The sequence below is a fragment of the Copadichromis virginalis genome, linkage group LG23, assembly GCF_057382275.1.
Source record: "Copadichromis virginalis isolate Kocher_CV1m ecotype Utaka linkage group LG23, C_Virginalis_male_GT1.1, whole genome shotgun sequence".
Taxonomy (NCBI): domain Eukaryota; kingdom Metazoa; phylum Chordata; class Actinopteri; order Cichliformes; family Cichlidae; genus Copadichromis; species Copadichromis virginalis.
In genome coordinates this window covers 38,655,909-38,680,896 of record NC_140639.1, presented here as the reverse complement: position 1 = coordinate 38,680,896, position 24,988 = coordinate 38,655,909, and the positions used below count along the sequence as shown (strand labels likewise).

General features: G+C 44.2%; 1 protein-coding gene across 2 annotated transcripts in view; it reads left to right on the top strand.

Moving 5' to 3' along the window:
- LOC146681584 (rho GTPase-activating protein 20-like) overlaps window positions 1–24,988 on the top strand; it is a 33,981-nt gene that overhangs the window by 5,359 nt on the left and 3,634 nt on the right. The window contains exons 3-15 of one of the 2 annotated variants that reach the window (XM_085448533.1): window positions 8,901–9,074; window positions 9,445–9,594; window positions 13,119–13,160; window positions 13,250–13,334; window positions 13,487–13,564; window positions 13,987–14,053; window positions 14,336–14,509; window positions 14,600–14,769; window positions 16,266–16,430; window positions 20,031–20,143; window positions 20,232–20,424; window positions 21,173–21,287; window positions 22,688–23,577. In XM_085448533.1, the coding sequence (XP_085304659.1) occupies window positions 8,901–9,074; window positions 9,445–9,594; window positions 13,119–13,160; window positions 13,250–13,334; window positions 13,487–13,564; window positions 13,987–14,053; window positions 14,336–14,509; window positions 14,600–14,769; window positions 16,266–16,430; window positions 20,031–20,143; window positions 20,232–20,424; window positions 21,173–21,287; window positions 22,688–23,577 (2,416 nt within the window). Of the gene's footprint in view, window positions 1–8,900; window positions 9,075–9,444; window positions 9,595–13,118; window positions 13,161–13,249; window positions 13,335–13,486; window positions 13,565–13,986; window positions 14,054–14,335; window positions 14,510–14,599; window positions 14,770–16,265; window positions 16,431–20,030; window positions 20,144–20,231; window positions 20,425–21,172; window positions 21,288–22,687; window positions 23,593–24,988 lie in introns of both variants that reach the window. The other variant, XM_085448531.1, reaches the window with a different exon arrangement.

The window sequence follows — 24,988 nt, the reverse complement described above, 5'->3', positions numbered from 1 at the left end:
AAATTATACTAATACAATTTAATTGTTAGCCTTGTTTTTTAAACCTTTGTAGACACCTTTTGACAAAGAACAGTAAAGACACTGGTCATCGGAAACACTTGAGGTTGAAAGTCTTTGAGCAGAGATAGATTTAGTGTCTCCAAAGTAGGGTGAATGAGTCACATACAACCCTCTCAGAAACCCTCTTGCAGCCCAGGCCACTGATGAAACCCTGAAGCCACACTCTCACACACGTGCACACACACACACCCTAAGTGAGGTGTTGGATCTGTTAGGATAGATAATCCTCCTGTTGCCATACTTATCAGAGGATCAGGTAGCTATTAATAGCCTCTGTCTTTGAACATATGCACTGGGAAAGTGAAGAAGAAAACCTTGTTAAAACCTAATAGTAGCTGGTTCACACCTTCTTAGCATGTTTCCAAGCTTCACTGTGATTTTGTCCAACAAATTCACCACTTGTGGATGGTTTACATACACTTATCAAAGGCATAAATGTCATGGTAATTTTGGGCTTTTAATGTTTTCTTTGAACTGTTCTTTGTCCAAAATTATTTAGTTTTTTCTCTAATCCACAAATACACTGCACAAAAAAATAAAAGAACACATCAGAGTTCTGTGGGGGGAAAAATCACGCTGGACATGTGGACTGAGTAATGTGTTAGGAACGAAAGGATGGCAGATCGTTTGATGGCAATTCAAAGAAAACTCTGATAATCAAAATGAAAAAAGAAGTGGCAGGCTGTCACTGCTCATTGCAGCAACTCAAAATGATACTCAGTAGTTTGTGTGTCTCATGTGCTTGTGTGCACGCCTGACATCTGAGTTAATGAGACGACAGATGTTCCTGGGGGATCTCCTCCCAGATCGGGACCAGGACATCACTGAACTCCTGGACAGCCTGAGGTGCAATCTAGCAGCTCCAGGTGGACCAAAACATCATGTCCCAGAGTTGTTCTATTGGATTTAGCCCAAGCACGGCGACCAGTCAATGGTATGAATTCCTTCATCCTGCAGGAACTCCCTGCATACTCTTATTATATGAGGCCAGGCATTGTCATACACTAGGAGGAACCCAGCATCACTGGCCCAAAGATTTCATTCTAATACCTAATGGTAGTGAGGGTGTCGTTACCCAGCCTGCAGAGGTCCATGCATCCTTCCATGGATACACCTCTACAGACCATCACTGACCACCACCAAACTGGTCATGCTGAACAATGTTACAGGCAGCATATCATTCTCCACAGCTTCTCCAGGACCTTTCACATCTGTCACATGTGATTTGAGTGAAACTGATTAATGGGTCTAACTGTGCAACCTCTGTAGGGTCCAGGTATTACCTCATGGTAGCAGTAGCGACACTGAATCTAGCTAAATGCAGAACTGGTTAAAAAAAAACAGTCACATAAGATGAGGAGGAGAAAAAAGGTCAGTGGTCTCCAGCCGTAAAACCATTCCTGTTTTTGGGGTTGTGTCATTGCTCCCCCTCTGGTCCCCCTGTGGTTCATTTATTAACACCGAAACACCTGAAACTGATTAACAACCCCTCTGCTATTTAACTGACCAGAAGTTTATCCCAAAGTTTAATTGACTTGATGTTATACTCTGATTAAGAAAATATTCACTTTTTACCATTCTGCCAAGAAAATTGAAATTAATTTTAATTGGTTGGTTTCCTGGCATGGACCCAGCCCTGGCGGACTGACCCCCGGCTGCCAAGACTGGCAATAGGGACATGGAATGTCACCTCTCTGGTGGGGAAGGAGCCTGAGTTAGTGCGTGAGGTTGAGAGGTACAGGCTAGATATAGTCGGGCTCACCTCTACACATGGCTTGGGCTCTGGAACCAGTCTCCTGGAGAGGGGCTGGACTCTGTCTCAGTCTGGAGTTGCCCCTGGTGAGAGGCGGCGGGCTGGGGTGGGTATTCTAATATCCCCTCGGCTTGCTGCCGGTACGTTGGGGTTTTTCCCGGTGGACGAGAGGGTTTGTTCCCTGCGCCTTAGGGTCGGGGAACGGGTCCTGGCTGTCATCTGCGCTTATGCGCCGAGTGGCAGTTCAGAGTACCCAGCCTTCTTAGAGTCCCTGGGGGGGGGTGCTGGAGGGTGCTCCACCTGGAGACTCTGTTGTCCTGCTGGGAGACTTCAATGCTCACGTGGGTAACGACAGCGAGACCTGGAGGGGCGTGATTGGGAGGAACGGCCTCCCTGATCTGAACCCGAGCGGTGCTTTGTTATTGGACTTCTGTGCTAATCACAGTTTGGCCATAACGAACACCCTGTTCGAACATAAGAGTGTCCATAAGTGCACGTGGCACCAGGACGCTCTAGGCCGTAGGTCGATGATCGATTTTGTAATCGTATCAGCAGACCTGCGACCATATGTTCTGGACACTCGGATAAAGAGAGGGGCTGAGCTGTCAACTGATCACCACCTGGTGGTGAGTTGGATCAGGTGGCGGGGGAGGACGCTGGACAGACCTGGTGCACCTAAACGCGTAGTGAGGGTGTGCTGGGAACGTCTAGCAGAGGCCCCAGTCCGCGAGATCTTCAACGCACACCTCCGGCAGAGCTTCAACAGCATTCCAAGGGAGACTGGGGACATTGAGTCCGAATGGACCATGTTCAGCGTCTCCATTGCCGAAGCTGCTGCATTGAGCTGCGGCCGCAAGGTGGATGGTGCCTGCCGTGGTGGTAATCCCCGAACCAAATGGTGGACACCAGAGGTGAAGGGAGCCACCAGGCTGAAGAAGGAGTCCTATCAGGCTTGGTTAGCCTGTGGGACTCCAGAGGCAGCCGACAGGTATTGACAGGCCAAGCGGAATGCGGCTCGGGCAGTGGCTGAAGCAAAAACTCGGGTGTGGGAGGAGTTCGGAGAGGCCATGGAAAAAGACTTTCGGACTGCCTCGAAGAGATTCTGGCAAACCGTCAGACGTCTCAGGAGGGGAAAGCGGTGCTCTACCTGCACTGTGTATAGTGCTGGCGGAGCGCTGCTGACGTCGACTGAGAAAATTGTCAGGCGGTGGAAGGAATAATTCGAGGACCTCCTTAATCCCACTGACACGTCTTCCGAGGAGGAAGCAGAGTCTGGGGATGAGGGGAATGACCCGCCAATTTCCGGGGGCGAGGTCACTGAGGCAGTTAAACAACTCCTTGGTGGCAGAGCCCCTGGTGTTGATGAGGTCCGCCCCGAGTTCCTGAAGGCTCTGGACGTTGTAGGGCTGTCCTGGTTGACACGCCTCTGCAATGTTGCGTGGAGATCAGGGGCAGTACCTGTGGACTGGCAGACCGGGGTGGTGGTCCCCATCTTTAAGAAGATGCGAACCGGAGGGTGTGTTCCAACTACAGGGGGGATTACACTCCTCAGCCTCCCTGGGAAAGTCTATGCCAGGGTGCTGGAAAGGAGAGTTCGTCCGTTAGTCGAACCTCGGATACAGGAGGAACAATGCGGTTTTCGTCCTGGTCGCGGAACACTGGACCAGCTCTTTATCCTCTCCAGGATACTTGAGGGTGCATGGGAGTTTGCCCAACCAGTCTACATGTGTTTTGTGGACTTGGAGAAGGCATTCGACCGTGTCCCTCGGGGTGTCCTGTGGGAGGTGTTGCGGGAATATGGGGTGTCTGGCCCATTGCTACGGGCCATTCGATCCCTATATAACCGTTGCAAGAGCTTGGTTCGCATTGCCGGCAATAAGTCGGACTCGTTCCCGGTGGGTGATGGGCTCCGCCAGGGCTGCTCTTTGTCTCCGGTTCTGTTCATAATTTTTATGGACAGGATTTCTAGGCGCAGCCAAGTGGCGGAGGGCTTTCGCTTTGGTGGCCTCAGAATCTCATCTCTGATTTTTGCAGATGATGTGGTTCTGTTGGCTTCATCGGGTGAGGGCCTCCAGCTCGCACTGGAACGGTTCGCAGCCGAGTGTGAAGCAGCGGGAATGAGGATCAGCACCTCCAAATCTGAGGCCATGGTTCTCAGCCGGAAAAGGGTGGAGTGCCCACTCCGGGTCGGGGATGAGTTCCTGCCCCAAGTGGAGGAGTTCAAGTATCTCGGGGTCTTGTTCTCGAGTGATGGGAGAAGGGAGCTGGAGATCGACAGACGGATTGGGGCTGCAGCTGCAGTAATGCGGACGCTTCACCGGTCCGTCGTGGTGAAGAGGGAGCTGAGTGTAAAAGCGAAGCTCTCAATTTACCGGTCGATCTACGTCCCTACCCTCACCTATGGCCACGAGCTGTGGGTAGTGACCGAAAGAACGAGATCGCGGATACAAGCGGCAGAAATGAGCTTCCTCCGAAGGGTGGCTGGCCTCTCCCTTAGAGATAGGGTGAGAAGTTTGGCCATCCGGGAGGGGCTCAGAGTAGAGCAGCTGCTGCTCCACATCGAAAGGGGCCAGCTGAGGTGGTTCGGGCATCTGACAAGGATGCCCCCTGGGCGCCTCCTGGGTGAGGTGTTCCAGGCATGTCCCACCGGGAGGAGGCCCCGGGGCAGACCCAGGACACGCTGGAGAGATTATATCTCTCGGCTGGCCTGGGAACGCCTTGGTATTCCCCCGGATAAGCTGGAGGAGGTGGCTGGGGAGAGGGAGGTCTGGGCCTCTTTGCTTAGGCTGCTGCCCCCGCGACCCGGCCCCGGATAAAGCGGATGAAGATGGATGGATGGTTTCCTGGCATGGACCCAGCATTTAAGCATACTTATACATCAACAGGGTTGGGATCAGGGATTTGATAAGGCCAATTGAAATGTATGATTGCTTTATCTATTCCAAAACCAGTTTCTTTGTGTATTCAGGATGCCTTATTGTAAAACCCAGTTGTCTCCAAGTTTCAACTGTTTAGCTTCTTGGTTTGAAGTGAAGTTGAAGAAATTTTAGGTGGACTCATCCTTTTACACTATTTGATTTACTTTGTGCAATGTACCAGTACCATTTGCCGAAAAACAGCCCCAGAGCATGATGCCACTACCAACATGCTTGGCAGCTGGCACAACGCTCTTATGTTTGAAAGCATTACGTCTGTTCATCTGACCATAAAACCTTTCATCAGAGACATTTTTCTTGCCCTAATTGGAAGCTGAAATTTTACTCAAGCTTGGAGGTGTCAACTTTGGACCAGGGGCTCCTGTCTTTGTAGGCACCCTTTCAGTCCATGGTGTTATAGAAGTCGCTTCACTGTGGACAAGGACACTGGTGTTCCAGCAGTTTCCAGTTCATGGCAGGCTTAAGCCTTGAAGTTCATGGGTTGTTGCTGAACATCTTAACCAGTGGTCCCCAACTCCAGGCCTCGAGGGCTGGTGTCCTGCAGTTTTTAGATGTGTCCTTGATCCATCACAGCTGATTTAAATGGCTAAATGACCTCTCCAGTTCTCCAGAGGCCTGGTAATGGACTAATCATTTGATTCAGGTGTGTAGACCCAGGGTGAGATCTAAAACCTGCAGGACACCGGCCCTCGAGGCCTGGAGTTGGGGACCCCTGATCTTAACCAATCTTAACCAATTTCCTCCCTTCTTCTCTCTGAGGATGACAGTTTGGGACTTGTCCCAGACTTTTGCAAAGTTTTGACAAATCATTAAATAGGTTTGCTGTGCAATCAGTGCACTCTACCGTTTAAAGAAATGATTAAAAGGCCAAAATTGTCATGACATTCATGCCCTTGGTGAGTGTATGCAAACTATAAAGCAACTGTAGCTCTACATTTTGGCACATACATTTATAGGGACTGGCACTTGTATAGCACATTTCCAGTGACCACTCAAAGCACCTTTAGACAAACCACATTTAAACATTTATTCATACAGTTTTTTATACACTTTATCCATCTCACATCAATATCCAATTTAGATTCATCAGCTACAGAGTAGGTGGGTCAATTCAGATATCAACGTATGAGCTCATATTGTATGTTGTGTGATAATAAATAAAGATAAAAAGAGAAGATGACGGGGTTATTTATTTGATTTTCAACAAAGAATTTTATAAAACTAGTCAGCAAGTTACAATGAAGACACCACCTGACTGCACTCTGTCAGAGTAGCTGTGATACTACTATGCTAAATGTGCTGCAGATAGTGCTGAACGTGTAAATCATGTACACAGTAGGTGTGGAGCTGCTCTGCTGGTGATGACACCATTTCTAAGTTACTCATAGGGTTGCTTGGCATGAAATAAAGACTGGAAAAAGGGTAAAGCGTTTGCCTGGTCCTGTCCAAAGGTAACCAAATAGGCTCAAAGCAGTCCTGAAACCCACTAATTAACACATTATTTTTTGCTTGTTTGGTCCTTACAAAAACTCAAGAATTTAAGGTTTATCAGGACTTAAGGTACAGGACTGATTTTTGGCGGGGTGCCTTTACTACATAGACTCTTGTTCCCATTGGAACAATAGGATTAATTAGTGGACTTCTGAGATGCTGGCACAGGTTTATGAAGAGAGATAGCAGCACCACTCGGCCTTTTTCCCAAATTGTTTGAATAACAATTTGCGGTAGGAAAGTTAGAGAAAATAAAATCCTTCTTGTCTTCTTGAGCTTTAACGTGCATTTGTGGTGTAACAACAAACCCAGTTACAGTGGGGTTCAGAACTTCAAGTGTAGATTAAATGATTTGCACATAATTGTATTCAGTGTGGGTATATAAAACCTTTCCAAGGTCTGAAAAAATTTATTTAGTTTTAAGAAGCGAATGGAAGTGCATACTAGAAACACTGTACATGTGCAGTGAGCCACACAGTTGTAAAGCAGTTTAATGGGCTCTTTAAATCTGGTATCCACTTCCTTTATACAGCAGCATCTTAAGTACATGACTGTTTATGACTTGTCTCATCATGTAATTCTGTTTTTACTCAAATACATTTTAGGAATATTAAATACTTTTCAAGTGCGTTACAAGTGTGGTTGTTAACAGGAATCCCATTTTCACTAATTAGGGTTCATGTTCCTAACTTATATTACCTACGTACTTTTGTCTCCATCCTATTTCTTTTTTTAGTTAATATTAACTGAGTAATGCTTCATATAAAATGTGAAACAATTAACAGTATAAGTGAGATGCCTGAGAATTAATTAGTAGTTAATACGAATTGGAATTTATATTGTAAAAATAGCAGAAGAAAAAGGGCTAGACCAGTGAGGGAAAAACAAAAATCAATAAAACTTTTAAAAGTTCTTCTCTGGCTTCCAGAGTACTTCACTCGCACCCTACTCACCAGTGACTCCCGTGAACTTTACATAAGGGAGAGTGCTTTGATGTACTTGCAGGCTATCTTGTGTTGGGTGATTAAGGATGCCAGAAAGAGCCAGAGATCTGAAGTGAATAATCTAATAACAGAGACACTAACCTCTCGGCCTAAGAGGCAGAGGCTGACTCTTTTTTATTACCTACAGGGACGTCCAAAGATGCTTTGAGATAAACTAATGTTGTAAACCTCCAAATATCTTCTTACAAGACAGAAAAGTTTCGACCAATGAGTTAGCTGCTGCTTAGCATTATAAGTGAGTCACGCTGCTTCAAAAACAAGTTACTCTATTAAATAAGAAGTGGTAGCACAGGTCATATCAAAGTAATTATTGTAGTAGAACATTCCTGAGGCATGAAGCATTCAGGTGAAGGCTGTTTGCTCTTTTGTCTCAGGTACAATATTTATATTCAATTCAATTTTATTTATACAGCGCCAAATTACAACAGCAGTCGCCTCAAGGCCAAACCCAACAGTCATATGACCTCCTCTAGCGACTCCAGCAACAGTGGGAAGGAAAAACTCCTTTTTAACAGGAAGAAACCTCCAGCAGAGCCAGGCTCAGGGAGGTGCGGCCATCTGCTGCAACCGGTTGGGGTGAGATAATGAGGACAGGATAAGAGAACCGCTGTGGAAGAGAGCCAGAGGTTAATAACAAGTACAATTCATGGTTCCTACTCCCCTTTCCCATCAGATGACATACAGTTTATCTTAAAAATTAACATTTAATTTCAAAAGGGAAAAAAAGCAAACATTAATTACTTTTGGATTCTGTATGGGGTCGCAGTGATAGACTGTATATAAAAGAAGGATGTAGCGTCCTACAGTGTGACACTATTGTGAGAGTGCCTCGAAAGATTAACAGGTGACTTAGATCATCATGTAAATTAATGCTGTGTTTTTCATCTGATAGTATAACTCACTGATATGCTGAGATCATTTCAACTTTCAAAAATGTTATAAACCAACATATGAACTCTGAATGTTATCGTTTAAAAGTATTACAGTACAGTGCTACATAAGTTTGTTAGCATTTTGTGAAAGTGCTTAAATATGCTCTGTTTGTAAAGATCTTTAGTCATATTAAATTACTAAATGTGAGAAGAAATGAGTGGAGAGAATTTCACTGTTGTAACTGGTGTTCTTTACTTTTCTTTGAAATTCCACCCTTGATAAATGGATTGATACTTATACAATGCTTTTCTACTTCAGCTAAGCACTTCTGTTTTGCCTATAGAACCTTCACGCACCCTCACACTGTGATGCATTCAAGGCAGCTTGAGGTTTAGTGTCTTCCCCAAGTAAAACTTTCAGAGTAAAGTGATTTGGGGAGGGCCTGCCATGTAACTGAGCAGCTTCTCCTTGAAGGACATCACTTGCTTGTCATCTTTGATGTACTGCTGATGGTCTTCGACCTTGGTGCAATTACCCAAACTGCACGCTTTTGAACCACAGCAGACAATTAACACATAATATTTGATATTATTGGCTGGAATAGCAGCAGAGCAGGAAGAAGCTGCTGTTCTTCTAGTTTAAACAGAGCCAAAGCTTTTAATGTGAAGGGCTGCTGGAAAAACCACCAAACTCATAGAGAACCCCACTGATTAAGTGAAAGAGATGTATCATAAGTTGTCGCAGTGTATTGAGGTTAATCTGTTCCATTTATTCATGTTCCAGAGAAAGCTTCCTGGTTCCCATGTGTCCAGAGACGTGTCCGCTGATCCAGTCCTTCCTGACTAGTTCTGATAGGTCGTTTCTTCTCCAAGGACATGCTCAGTTAAAGACGGGGATGCAGACTCAGGACAGACACCTCTTCCTCTTTACTGACATTCTGGTGGTTGCCAAAGCTAAGTAAGCACAAGTGTGTGTGCTTGCGTGCGTGTTTGTGTGTGAGCATGTATTCATATCTTTGTGGGGACCAGAAATTAGAAGTTCACTATACTTGTGGATCAACAGCCCAAAATCCTGGTCCCCACAAGTTTGAAGGCATTTTTGAGACTCAAAGTGTTAGGCTTAGGCTAAGGGGCTAGGGAAAGCATTATGTTAATTAGATGTCCCACAACATATGAATACCCGACGTGTGTGTGTGTGTATTCTTTTCTTTCTGTGAAGCAGATTAGGAACATTTTGGCTGTTCTTCCTGTCCTTCACACGGTAATTAGGTTAATGCCTGGGTGTAAGGTTTAAGTGTAAGGTGTGTGTGTGTGTGTTCTGTTCCTAGGTCAGCCAACCACTTCAAGCAGAAAGCCCAGGTGCGTGTGTGTGAGATGTGGACGGCAGGCTGCATGGACGAGGTGTGTGAGGGTAGCACAAACCCAGAGAGGAGCTTTGTAATGGGGTGGCCCACCTGCAACTGTGTCGCTACCTTTAGGTATCACACACAAAGATGCACAGCAGTACTACACACATGCTGCACTCATACGGACACAAATATTCACACACACACATACACGGTGGTGAATTGTACTTATTTTAACACATTTTCTTTTATACCAAGGTGTTTAGAAGTCCTTAACATGGGCTCATTGTGATGTGGTTGACCCAGAAACGACATTTGTACAAACTTTGTTCACGCTGACGCTGCCTCACGTCAACAGCTGTGAAGGTGTTTATGTTTCCACAGAAAATATGCTGCTGATGCTGTAAACTTGACCTTAAATGCCAAAGGAACAGAAAACAGACAGGATGAGGCAAAAGAGCTCAGTCACATCCTACCGTGCAACCATTAACACATCAGGCCTTGTTCTTATCCATTATTTTCAAAAGGAAGTTCTGATTCCTGCTTTTATGATGAGGAGTAAAAGTATTTCATCGTGAACTGAGGTTCACGATATATATATATATATATATATATATATATATATATATATATATATATATATAAAAAAACACCCAGCACGCCCCTGCGGGCGGTTTATCCTTCAAGCTCGGGTCCTCTACCAGAGGCCTGGGAGCTTGAGGGTCCTGCGCAGTATCTTAGCTGTTCCCAGGACTGCGCTCTTCTGGACAGAGATCTCCGATGTTATTCCCGGGATCTGCTGGAGCCACTCGCCTAGCTTGGGAGTCACCGCACCTAGTGCTCCGATTACCACGGGGACCACCGTTACCTTCACCCTCCACATCCTCTCGAGCTCTTCTCTGAGCCCTTGGTATTTCTCCAGCTTCTCGTGTTCCTTCTTCCTGATATTGCTGTCATTCGGAACCGCTACATCGATCACTACGGCCATCTTCTTCTGTTTGTCTACCACCACTATGTCCGGTTGGTTAGCCACCACCATTTTGTCCGTCTGTATCTGGAAGTCCCACAGGATCTTAGCTCGGTCATTCTCCACCACCCTTGGGGGCATCTCCCATTTTGACCTCGGGACTTCCAGGTTATACTCGGCACAGATGTTCCTGTACACTATGCCGGCCACTTGGTTATGGCGTTCCATGTATGCCTTGCCTGCTAGCATCTTGCACCCTGCTGTTATGTGCTGGATTGTCTCTGGGGCATCTTTACACAGCCTGCACCTGGGGTCTTGCCTGGTGTGATAGACCCCAGCCTCTATGGATCTTGTGCTCAGAGCTTGTTCTTGTGCTGCCATGATTAGTGCCTCTGTGCTGTCTTTCAGTCCAGCTTTGTCCAGCCACTGGTAGGATTTCTGGATATCAGCCACCTCCTCTATCTGCCGGTGGTACATACCGTGCAGGGGCCTGTCCTTCCATGATGGTTCCTCGTCTCCATCCTCTTTCTTGGGTTTCTGCTGCCTGAGGTATTCACTGAGCACTCGGTCAGTTGGGGTCATCTTCCCAATGTATTCTTGGATGTTCGTTGTCTCATCCTGGACTGTGGTGCTGACACTCACCAGTCCCCGGCCCCCTTCCTTCCGCTTAGCGTACAGCCTCAGGGTGCTGGACTTGGGGTGAAACCCTCCATGCATGGTAAGGAGCTTTCTTGTCTTTATGTCAGTGGCTTCTATCTCCTCCTTTGGCCAGCTTATTACCCCAGCAGGGTACCTGATCACGGGCAGGGCGTATGTGTTGATGGCCCGGATCTTGTTCTTACCATTCAGCTGACTCCTCAGGACTTGCCTGATCCTCTGCAGGTACTTGGTGGTTGCAGCTTTTCTAGCGGCCTCTTCATGGTTCCCATTTGCCTGCGGGATCCCCAGGTACTTGTAACTGTCCTCTATGTCTGCAATGTTGCCTTCTGGTAGTTCAATCCCCTCAGTTCTGACTACCTTCCCTCTCTTTGTTACCATCCGACTACACTTCTCCAGTCCGAACGACATTCCAATGTCATTGCTGTATAGCCTGGTAGTGTGGATCAGTGAATCGATGTCTCGTTCACTCTTGGCATACAGCTTGATGTCATCCATGTACAGGAGGTGGCTGACAACTGCTCCGTTCCGTAGTCGGTATCCGTAGCCAGTCTTGTTAATGATCTCACTGAGGGGGTTCAGGCCTATGCAGAACAGCAGTGGGGACAGAGCATCTCCTTGGTAGATCCCGCACTTGATGGTAACTTGTGCTATGGGCTTGGAGTTGGCCTCTAGTGTTGTACGCCACATCCCCATTGAATATATATATATATATATATATATAAGTGTCAATTTAAACATTTGAATAGTGGAAGAAGAGACTTTTTTGCCTTTAGCATTCTGTTTGTTTCGAGCTTCCACGTGTCTTGGAAGAGAGAGACATGCTGATCTTTGCCACAGTTGCCAGGTGATGTTATCTATATGTCCAGGGAGCTGATGAAGTTTGAGCAGCAGAGTAAGAATATAGGCTAAGAGGCGCTGATTGAGCTACAAAGCAGGATTTGATGCACCCTGAATCATGTCAGCTTGGTTAGGACAGAAACAAAGGGCAAGTAAATTTTCTGTTAGATATGTGACACTTTTTCTTTGTTCTTCTGTTTGTTAGCAGGGTTAGTCAAAATGTCTTGGACTTATTTGAATCTGTAGAATTTGGGGTGTGGGGTTTAAATGAGTATGTTTTGGAGTGTTGCTTTGCTCCAGGAAATCTTGGAAGAACCCATTAGCAAAGAGAAAAAGGGTAACGCCTTTATGTTTTGCATCAAATCTTCACTAAAGAAAAAGAAAATTGGGAGACATCAACTTGATGTTGTCAAGAGAAGTAACACCACATTGCCTGAAGTCATTGCAGGAATCCTACTCTGAAGGAAGACTAAGGCTGTTTTTTATGCTCACCGCTGACCCCTTGTCACCTGGAGCTGTGCGACAAATTTGACGTCACAACTGCTGGGACATGCCGCAGTTTAGGTCTTATTTCTGCACTCTGCAATGTCTTGGCTTTCAGTTTGGATTTCCTCTTTTCCTATATCGGCGGTTATGTGTTGGTATTGTCTGTGTGGTGACACCTATCGTTCAGGTGAATACTGCAGCAGCTACCTGAGCCTTAACAGCAGGCTTAGAAGTGGTTGCTGAGAACGTTAGCAACAGACTGTGAAGCAGCGGGTGTACTGTGGCTGTAAAAGTTTTATAGTCATGGATTAAGCAGTAACACCGTCTGCAGTAGTTTGCATATTTTGCGTGTGGCATGAGCACCAGCAAGACCCACAGAACAGACACATAGATCAGTGGGTTGCAAAGTGGTTTGCAGATCTGCGGCAACTGTGTGCAGACCAAAGCAACTAAATATCACACCCTACCTGCGTGAAGTGGATGTGCGAAAGGGCTGGGACTGAGATCAGCTGATCTGGTAGGCTGAGATTCTAGCTAAGCTTGACTTTGTGACCTGCAACCTGAAATTCTGCAGAATGCTGCAAGTTGCTGTACTTAAAAAAAGCAAAACAGTTAGTATTATGACCCACTCACTGACGCAAATGAACGCACACACACAGTCTGCAGTGATACATGATGCTCTTTTGATGTTTGTGCTTCCCTTCAGCTCAGCAGAACAGAAGGAGAAATGGCTCGCCCTCCTTAAGAGGTACACTTCCTTCATGTGTCAACAAAGTATCGTATTTACTGTGTGTGTTAGAGAAAGAGTTATTCTTACAGGCACTATTTCCTTTCCAGTCGTATAAAAGAAGAAAAAGAGATAGAAGAACCAAAAACCATACCTGTGAGGGTGTACGGGAAAGGAATCAATACATTTGCTCTTGTAAGTTTTAAACTGTAGGGCCTACAGCTGATTTATTTGTGTATACTAGTACAACTGTAGGGTGTTGTTACAACTCGCAGTGCAGTGCGATGCTCTGTTCATCCTCCTCATCAGTATCTCCTGTGTTTCTGTGCTGCTTTTCCTGTAATTAGGCCAAAACGATCCCAGTCAGCAACTCAGATTCAACCAATGAGGTGATCCGCCTGGCCCTGCAGCAGTTTGGCATCATCGTAAGTAATAATCCAAAAACACTTTATTCATAAAGTCAATCCAACGTTTAGCCATGTGCTTGTTTGTAGTTGAGTATGAGCGGTGTTCTTTTACCTTAATACACAGCACCGCACCTCTGATTATTATTAAGTTGTCATGTTTCAATTCAAATGTCCAGTGTTTGGCTCTTTACCTATTTTATAATACTCACTTTGGCCATCTGATGAAAGAAACAGTGCCCGACCTTGCAAAAAGCCAGTGAAGCTCAGTACTGTGTTTTCTTACTTACCCCACGGTTGTGTGAACACAAACAGCATGTGAAAAGTCAAAAAGAATACGCATCTCTGCTCTGCCTGCTGTGGTTTTCTCTCAGGACTCCTTTGTGTATTTTGTTTTCCTGACTCCTTGACTCTTCATCTTTCTTTTTCTTTTCTATTTTTAGGGAAATATCAAAGACTTCCAGCTGTGGGTCCTCTCCAAAAGGGACAACGCCCCTTATCCTCTAATTGGTAGGTGAGCTTGGGGCACACTAGTTGAACAGACTGTCAGTTGTTTTTCTGTATTTAGTTTGTTTCCTGAACCAGCTGTGTGATTCTCTTCCTTTTGATCTTCATGTGCATGACACAGGGGTGAGATGGTTTTTTTTAGGCACACTAGTACCTTTCATCCCTGGAGACGAGTGTGATGTAGCTCCAGAGAGAGTGTGTGCTCACTCATAATGTGATCTTGTTTTATAGCAACAACACTGAGCCTTCAGGGAGCACTATTGTCTCTTCTTCTCTCTCTCTTAGGTCATGAGTTTCCCTTCAGCATCCACATGAGTCATGTGAGATACTCTCAGGGAGGAGGCAGGGATGCTGCTGCTCCACCTGCAGACAGACTGAAGGCAGAGCAGCTGCAGGTGTACAAGCAGTTTCAGTTCATCCTCAAGCCTCGACCTGTTGAGCCGCCACAACAGCACACAGGTAAAATCATCCATTCTGTGTCAAAGAAATTCAAAATAAAAATTAGAGCATTACAATTTCATGCTTTCTGGGCTGCTGTCATCTCTTCAGATTTCTCTGGGAAGCCATTCAAAAGGAGGCGCTCGCTCATCGCCTGGGCCTTCTGGCGAGGCTCTTCCTCGAACCTGAATGAGCTGTCCCTCAGCACTGCACGAGGCTGTTTGTTCGGCCAGCCACTCAGCTCCGTTTGTGCAGGGGACACTCTGCCAAAGCCAGTCATGGTGAGCGTGTGCACTGAGTGACAGAAAGCACACATTTCATTTGGTTCATGGACGTTTTTATTGACATCTTACAGATCAGCATGAATGTAAATATTAACCTGAAATTTTAACCTGTTGATACAATCTTTGACACTTATTTTTGGGCAGTTTTCCCATTTTTCTTTGCAGAACCTCTCAAGCTCCATCAGGTTGGATGGGTAGTGTCAGTACACAGCTATTTTCAGAGCTCTCCAGAGTTGTTCAGTTGGATTCAAGTCTGAGCTCTGGGCGCTCAAGGACATTCACAGAGTGGTCCCAAAGCCACTCCTTTGTTATGGCTGTGTGCTTAGGTTGTTGTCCTGTTGCAAGATGAAGCTTTTCCCCAGTCTAAGGTCCAGAGTGCTCTGGTTTTCTGAAGCAGGTTATCATCAAGAATGTCTCTGTGCATTGCTGCATTCATCTTTCCCTCGACCCTGCTGCTATAAACATATTCCCACAGCATGTTACTGAAACCACCGTGCTTCACTTTAGGGATGGTATTGACCTGGTGATGGGCAGTGCCTGGTTTCTTCCAGACATGACACTTGGCATTCAGGTTAAAGAGTTCATCAGACCAGAAAACTTTGTTTCTCATAGTTTGAGTGTCTCTCAGGTGCCTTTTGGCAAACTCCAGGCCAGCTATCACGTGCTTCCATCTCGCTAATCTACACTGATGGATGCAAAGGTGGTTGTTCTCCTGGATGGGTCTCCTCTCTCCACAGAGCTGGAGCTTTGTCATAGTTACCATCGAGTTCTTGGTCACCTGTCTGACTAAGGCTTTTCTACCCTTATCTCTCAGAGTGGCCAGATTTAAGAAGAGTCTTCCTGGTTCCAAACTTCTTCCATTTATGGATCATGGAGGCCTCTGTGCTTATTGGGAACTTCCCCAGATCTCGGAGGTCTAAAGACAATTCTTTGGACTTGGTTTGTGCAATAAAAGAGCTTATTTTTAAGCATTGGCTGCATATTTTCACTGGCTTTGAGTTTGGGCCTTTTTCCTCATCTTGGCAAAGTAGGTATACAGCTCAATAACTCAATAACCTCAAATTTAAAAACTTTTTTAAAAAGTGTCCTAAAAAATTATGGTTTTGCTCAGATAAACAGTTTGATTCTCACATCCTGTGAGTTTATTTGCTTTGTGTCAAAGAAATGAGCTTCACTAGCTCATCAACTCGTATTGAACTCCTTTTATGAAATTCTGCACGTTCCTTCAGAGTGAATAGAAATGAACACCAGCATATTGCTAGCTGGGGCAAACAATGGACTTATACCCTACACTCAGTACAGAACCATGGCCTGACTTGTTTGTCCCACAACAACCAGGCTGGCTGGATTATGCACTTGAATTCGGAAGGGAGAAATAACAGCTGACAGCAATCTGCAATTTACTGACATCTAGTGGTGAGATTTTACACACTGTACCTTTAAAAAAATAAACAAGGATGCCCTCTCTAATTTTTATCTCTTCTCTCTCACAGGACATGTTGACGTTTCTGTACCACGAGGGTTCGTGGACACGTGGGATTTTCCGTCGGCCGGCAGGCGCCCGAGCTGTCAGGGAGCTGCGGGATGCTCTGGATGCTGGAGAATCTCAGCTTCCTCTGACGCGAGACCACATCTTCATCATAGCTGGAGTCTTTAAGGTGGGAGATTGGTTTACAGCACCATGGTGTGCTCTTTGTGTACGTGAATCTCTGACGCTTACTGACCCACATCTGTTAAGACGGCATTAATCAGCTTCTTCTGCATCTTTGTAGTGTACGCAGCTGCAGGACAGCCTGTTCATAGCAGAGGAGCATAGTACGCTTGTTAATATAATCTAGACTATAATCTTGTTTAATCTGGAGGGATAACAGAGCCTCTGTGCATGAGTGCTTAAACTCGACAACGTCTTCACACAGCGCATTCAGTGTTAATTCGAAATAATTCTGTGTTATTCAGTGTTAATTGTTACTTCCAATTAACACTGAATAATTTCTTGTAATAATTTCTCTACTTTATGTAAGAGGACTTTTTTACTCCGACTTAAACAGACCAACCAGAACCTACTGGATTCAGGAACAAAAGTTCTTCATACATGCACTCCCATCAATTAATCTGAATGTCTTTTTCACTGTTGTGCTGTTGCACAATTTCAGACTTTGGGAATATGTATCTGTTGCAACAACAACATAGCACAGGACTGAATACATTGTCACATGAGCCAACGGGCACACTCAAGATTACAATGTGGATTTGTTTCCTAAGGCGCTCAACTCACTAAAGGATGATTAATTTGCAGAATGCCCTAAACCACCTATAGGTTCTTATCTACATCTATACAATCGGTGCTCCTGTAGCCTGCGTCATCTCCACAGCACCTACAAGCTAACAGGCTAGCTTACACAGCTTGACAACAAAGCAGTCGATAGTGATTTCAATTCAAGTACATTTAGCACAAAAGAAAAACTCTCAACTACAGCTACGTTTCTATTACCCCATCACATCTTCACATCTCAACTGATAGAGACAAGTTTAATTTGAATGTGCAGTTAGATTCATCAACAGGGACACATGGGCTGTATATTCAGGGTCTGCAGCCTTAAAGTACGCAGCCTCAACGGTCCTCAAGGGCCGCGTACTCAAAGACGGAAGTGTGAGGCTTGTGAAATGGGACGGTCTAGCCTCCGTCGCGCTGCCCAGGTTGCCTAGCAACCATGATAGCTGGAAACGTGTGGTTGACAGAAATGAAGGAGAACATATTTTGTTCATTTGTTTGTTTGTTTCTACAAGAGCTTTGTGTGATTTAATAAGTATCTGAGGCTGAGACCACAGGACTGTAAAACATGATTGTTGGGCTTCATATCTGTACTGAACAATCATATAAGATTAGCTAGTAAATAACAAATAGTTAATGTTGTTCATGAGACTAAAGTCAGTGTAAATATGATATGGCCAATATTATAGTTATTATATTAATCATTATTAGTTATTGCAGCAGTGAGTTTGAACTCTCAAATCAAATCACTTCTATTGTCACATCACATGTGGAGGTACACTGGTACAGCACATGTGAGTGAAATTCATGTGAGTGAACTCTGTGTCAAATACTGAGCTTCAGTAAAGATTCAAGTTGCAGCTATTCATAAGTCCTAACACCTTAAATCTTCACTCAAAGACACTCAAGTATCTTTGACAGTGTATATATAGATGTATTATACATAAGAGACAAATGTTGTTCCTTCAGTATGTATCAGGGGTGCAAAGCCTCACAGATGATGTGCAGCAGTGGGTCCCTCAGTCTGTCCTCACTCTGGACACTTGCAGTTGTCACACATGGAAATCAAATGTGTGATAAGCTGCAGGATTCAAACACAAGTGTGACTTATAAATACATGTTCATACTTTTATTCCACAATCAGAGAGAAAGAAAAAGAGAGAGAGTGCAGGACAGACAGACAGGTGACAGTCTCAGGTGTATACACTGCTACAAACAGGAGGATTTAGTGTTTGTGTTATTACGAGTGCTAAACAAGAAGAGTTCCCAGATGGTACAGTGGACACATGTGTGACTCCTCTGATTAAAGCATCTTTCTTTCAGCTTGACGAATGAACCGTCAGCTCGTTCAAACACACATTTAAGTCCGTTTGGCTCGACACCACCGAACAGAGGCAGCAATATAACATAGCTAACATTAACAGTGCAGTGAATCGTACTTGTGCCGTGATATTCAGGACTGCAAACCGAGCAGCATCACTGACTTTCAGCTTGTTGTGTTTGTGGATATATCACTGACTTTAATTATCCACAAAATCATCACATTCTCTGTAAGATTAAGGTCAGCTATTGTATTATTATATTTTAAAGGCTTTAAAAGCAAGTAAAAGCTGAACGTACAAACATCGCTAATGGCAAATAAGTTTGCCGACATGTGGCCAACAGTAATGTTTTAATGTTCTTCATTATTAAACATTTGCACATAAATAAGTGACATAATATTCAGTACTTGGGGCGACCGTGGCTCAGGGGGTTGGGAATCGCATCTGTAACCGGAAGGTTGTCGGTTCGATCCCTGGGCTCTCTGTCCAGGTCGTTGTGTCCTTGGGCAAGACACTTTACCCTACTTGCCTACTGGTGTTGGCCAGAGGGGCCGATGGCGCGATATGGCAGCCTCGCTTCTGTCAGTCTGCCCCAGGGCAGCTGTGGCTACAACCATAGCTTGCCTCCACCAGTGTATGAATGTGAGAGTGAATGAATAGTGGCATTGTAAAGCGCTTTGGGTGCCTTGAAAAGTGCTATATAAATCCAATCCATTATTATTATTATTATTAGTACTTACTTTTCACAGTTTACTCTTCGGCCGCTCCACAAAATTATCCACACCGACTGCCGCGCTATGAATTGTGGAATATGTTGGGCCACGAAGTCTACACTGCCACAGCCTTAAAATTCAGGGAAATGAAGGACGCATTTGAGGGCCGCATTTCGAGCAGCCTTTGAACTGGGACAGCCTTCGGCGCGCCACTGTGACGTAATCGGCCTTAAAATGAGGCCTTTAAGGCTGCAGACCCTGAATTGGGATACAGCCATGGAAAAGTTGCAGGACACCAACCCTCGAGGGTTAGGGTGATACAGGTAGATATGTATCCACAAGATCAGAATAAAATGTCATTATGTTTTTTTGCATCAGGGTGTATTGCAATTTTCTTAAATTGCCCTTTTTTTATTGATTTTTTTTTTTTTTTTAAGGGTTTTGAAACTGTTTGCTGTGAGTTTGTTGTGTGGTAAGCTCCTTCTAAGTATATTCAGAGTGCATGGTTTTGGCCCTTGGAGATCCAAGTTTGACACTTCAGATCACTCCTCTTTTTGATCTAAAATGACCCAATTATTCGGTTGAGAAACAGGTTGTCGTGGATTGGATGTATGATCTGTATGAACTCTTCAGAACTGTAATCAGAATGTGTGATTATGTAATGTTATAAAGGCTTGAGCTCGTTAGTGCCAAATAACAACAGTCAACTTAAGAGGCTTTATGTTATAAAGACCCCACAATAATAAAGAGAAAACCCCAACAATCACAGGACCCATATGAGCAAGCACTTGGCGACAGTGGGAAGGAAGATCTCCATCTTAACAGGAAGAAACTCCGGCACAACCAGGCTCAGGGAGGAGCAAAAGGGTTTCTTATGTGGAACAAAAAATTGTTCCTTTCACGATTGATATGTTCTTTCTTCTTTTACTGTTGGTGCATGCTTGTCTTTAGGATTTCCTGCGCAGCATCCCGGGCAGCTTGTTGAGCTGTGAGCTCCATGAAGACTGGATGGAGGTGCTGGAAGAAGAGGAGGAGGAGGAGGAGCAGGTGCAAGATGTACAGAGGTAACATACAACACGCTCTGTACTGCTTGAACATTAATCACAGGAGCTAAAACACATTTTACACAATCACTGTTTTGTCTCCCTGAAGGATGATTTGCCGGCTGCCCAAAGAGAACGCACTCCTGCTACGCTACCTGCTGGCTGTTCTTCACGGTATCCAAGGCAATGCCCAGGAGAACCAAATGACTACTTTTAATCTGTCAGTGTGCATTGCTCCCAGCATGCTCTGGCCACCTGGAGTGCCGTGTAGCCCTGAGGTGGAGGGAGAAGGAACCAAGAAGGTGAGTGTGGAAGATCAACAGCATCACATCAGAATTTTTGTTAGCAAAGTTTTGCTAAATGAATGCAATTGTGCCATACTGAGTCTCTCCTCAAGGCCCTGTTCAAAAAAATTTCTCTAAGGTGAAATATCAATTTAACATCTTTGCAAATTGACCCAAACCTCAGACAGAGTTTGTCACTCCTATGATGACTTTGACTCGTAGGATCAGTGCAACATAATTAAATACATCAGTCTGGGCAGCTTCACAGTTCACTCACAAGGAAAACATTATTTTTACCTGCAGACAACAAAAACAGTGACAAAGAGCAGAGAAGTTGCCACTTCAGATCTGCTGGTCTGGGGGAAAATATCTTCCTAATGGAGACTAGGATAAATGAACCCACGTTCAAGTCTTTACTATGTTAGTTACAGAACGTATTAAGTTGATTAAACAGTCAACTGAAAGTTGTTTTTGTGTTAGTCAGAGCAGCATAACACTAAACACCTTCAAGGTTTTCTTACTGGAATGTCTGCTTCATAGAGGCTGAAAGCTCTCATTTCCAACCAGTTTGACTTCTTGTTTTTGGGACGGGAACGGAGCAAAGTCTGAGAAATGTTCCACATAGTATGAAGTTTTGTAACATCAAGTAGCTGCTCAGATAATTGGCTTACTGTAAATGCTTAAAGTGCTTTCATGCAGCCTTGAAGACTGGCATTCCGACCTATGTTACTACACTGGCTTAGTATCCACTTTTCTCTGCCTGTAGGTTTGTGAGTTGGTGAAGTTCATGATTGAACACTGTCAGGAGATTCTCAGAGAGGATCCCTCCTCCCTGTTCGGAGGGCCTCCACAGAGACTCAACAGTGAGGAGATGGGAACAGGTACCCAAACAAATGAGACAAATGTTTGCTCAAGGCTAAACTCTCACAAGTTGGAGAGCCTTTAATGAACTTTCTGTTATCTTTATGTCTAATTCATCACCCTGAATAATTGTGTTGCCACTGAATGCTTGAATGCTTGTTTAAAATGTCTATAGTCTTAATTGGTAAGAGTGCTATTATTTGACGGATAAAGTGTGTCTAATGGCATTTGAATTGATACATTTATGCATTGTATACTCATACGAGTTCCTCATGACATAGACATGGTATAAATATTTAAAGAAGGAGTGCCGAGCCCATTTGAGGGAGTGTAAACCAGGTTATTTTGATGTAGCTACAATTTACAGATGTCCACTAAATGAATCAGCTACAGACAATCATCAAGTTACTGCTAAGAGGGATGTGCTATGTTCAAAAGATTATAACCAATTGTGGCCACAAGATGACAGTATTTCAAAGGATAGATGCAAACATCCTGAGAACCGAGCAGAGTTCTGTTTGAGAAGAAAGGAGATAAACTGCTTTCACTTAGTACTTTTTAATTGAGGTCTATCTTTAGATTTCACTGGACAAGCACTAATTGCCTTGCTTGCCCAAAATAAATGCTACTTGATCAGGTAGACCAATATATTTATTCAAAGAAGAGTTACTTCATTACAAATGAGTCTGCTAATATAAACCTGAAATCTGTGTTTAAGAGCATACCTGTTAGCACACAGTGCTCTTGTGTTGGTTTTACTGCATGCCATGTGAGTCTACAGGTATTTATTAAAGTCAAAGAAAAGAAACAGACCCTAAAACCCTAAACAATGTATTGTAGCATTATCTAGCACTTTTAATCCGAATTCCATTAACAGCTGTATTTTAAAAGCTGTTTCGGTGTGTAATGTTATTTATTTTATGATCAAATACTAAAGATTTTTGTACAAAGTACATGGAAGTGCTTTGTGATGTTGCTAACCGTTGTGTGCACAGTGTTGAATAACAACATGAAGATGCTTTTGTGAGAGGCTCACAAAGGTTTTAAGTTAGGCTAGTAACGTTGTATCTTTGTGTCTTATATTCAGCAAATATTACTCTCCTCCCTCTGTAGCTCTCACGAACTTTTGTTCTGTTTCGAGAAGTATATTCCAGTTTCACTGAGGAGTGCAAGTACAGATTTGGTAAATTAAGGTGAATTAAGATAAAGGTGAACAAATGTCTTCACAGACAGTCAAGAACAAAGGACTTTGTGGTTTCTATAAAGGTCTCAGAAAACAAAAACATCACTGCATAGAGTATTTAACAATATTGTTTATGCTTCTTGTTTTCCACCCACCTACATACATCTCTTATAGTGTGTCCTCCTTCTCTTTTCTTCTTCTTATCCAATTATCCATAATTTTCCTGGGGATTATCAGAATCCTGGATTTACCCTCTGACCGATTCATCCTATGACAGTCTCGAGAATGAGTTAGACAACAGCAGTGGTGGCTCACCAGGCCTTTGCAACAGAAGGTGCCTCCAGCCTAAACCCCTACAAGGCAGCTTGGACTCCATCCTCACATTCAGTGATTACGACCAGGATACTGCACCAGAACCAGGTCTCAATCCACTGGGAAGACACAGAAGACAGGAACTAGACCTCTCCAGCCCCAGGCAGGATGCAGCAACTGTGGACACCTCTTCCACCCTGGAGTCGCTGTCCCTAGAGGGTCGGAACATGCAGCGGCGGCGTTCAGAACCAGCTATAGCATATGTGGCCAAGTTTCGGCCATGCGCATCAGCCAGCACAGATGGTGTCACTGGTGAGGATGAAGACGGTGAGGAAGAGCTTTCCAAGGAGCCTAGCAACCACACAGTCACCAGAATGTACTCCAGAGTTCAAAATAGGAGGTATGGAGGTGAGTCTGGGTTGGAAGCCAGCTCCTCCAGCCTCTCATCCACCCCCACCTCCCCTGCACCAACCCGCTCCTCCCCTGATTCTCTAGACTCCCTAAGTGGTGACCAGACCTGGGCAACCAGAAGGGGCCTTTACCCAAAAAAGACGTATCTGCCATCCAACTCCTCCTCTGGATCTCTTTCCACCTCTGTCCCTTCTACACCCCTCACCATCAGCTCTGTACTGGCCTCCACTGAACATGCAGAGCAGGAGATTTGCCCCAAAAATTCCCCACCCAAAGAACCCGTCAGCTGGGGGACATTAATGGGCTGTAGGGGTCTCCACCCAAATTCATGGCTGAAGAAAGACCGGAGACTTTCACTCACCCAACAAGACAACTTGGAGAAGCAAGAAGAGGACAAGACTGCAGTAAGTGAAGCAGTGGTATGTGATGTTTTTATGTAAAACCGCAGTTTGGGTGTAAAATTATTCAAATCCACATTTTCATCCCATATCATATTCAAAACAAAACATTTAAATGCAGTCCCATTTAAATGTTGTGTTCAATCATATGCCTTTGTTTTGAATTGCTTTTGGTCAGTGACATTTGACCTCTTCCAGTGGATTACAGTTCCTTATCCTCTTCCAGTAGTTGACCAGGGAACCTTTGTGTTCAAGTCACACACCCTTCCTTTCCTACCAGAATTTCAAAATGAATTTATGCAATCAAAAAATGTGAAGAATCAACCCGTGTGATTTAATGTCCTAAAAATCTTTCTGGACATTAAACATAGTTTAACATAAGTGGGGGTTTTTTTTAAACATAGTTTGTGAATGAAGTTCCGGCTGTACTTTGTACCTTTAAATGTATCCAGGCAAATCATTAAGATCTCGCTCTCTCATTTGAAATGTGGCCTCTAATTAGGAATGTTTCTTGAGGGAAAAAGATCTAAAAACATCTACGCCCACTGTTTAACTGCTACCCCAGAAGGTATTGTGTAATGCACTGCAACAACACACCACCAGAGGGCAGTATCAACCAGATGCTGTTAGTGAGCTGTGAAACATGGCAATAGCAAGTATTTTGACTTTAGTTCTGCTGTGTGGACTGCTTGCCTGTAAAAAGTTGTGATTAAGGAAGGTAACACTTTAAAAAATGGATCCTCATTTCAAGTTTCATGTCTTTATCCTGTTTTCCTTCTCTTACCCCAACCGGTCACAGCGGATGGCCCCGCCCTTCCCTGAGCCTGGTTCTGCCGGAGGTTTCTTCCTGTTAAAAGGGAGTTTTTCCTTCCCACTGTCGCCAAAGTGCTTGCTCATAGGGGGTCATATGATTGTTGGGTTTTCTCTGTTGCATTATTATAGGGTCTACCTTACAATACAAAGCACCTTGAACCAACTGTTGTTGTGATTTGGTGCTGTATAAATAAAATTTAATTGAATGGAATTGAAGTTTCGATCCAGAGAACCAAAGCCAAGTATATGCTTACCATTAGCAGCACTAGCACTAGCAGTTTAGTTATTTGTTCTGACAACCCTACAGTAGGAGTGTCAAACAATTAGGCACTTTTCCATTGTGGAGGACAAAAGGTTTTAAACTTGTCCAGGCCTTAAACCTCACGTGTGTTCTCCCTAATAAATGCATAAAAATAAGGCTTTTATGAAAACACTGATTACAAAATTGCTTTCTTGAAAATGTAGAGTTCTGTACTGAATGTTATATAAAATAAACTATATGCAAAGTGTCTTTGAATGGCAGAGATGCAGAAATGTCTGCATGTAGCACAGAGCCATGGCACATCACAAGCAAGCACAAGCAGAAATCTTGGACTTATAATTT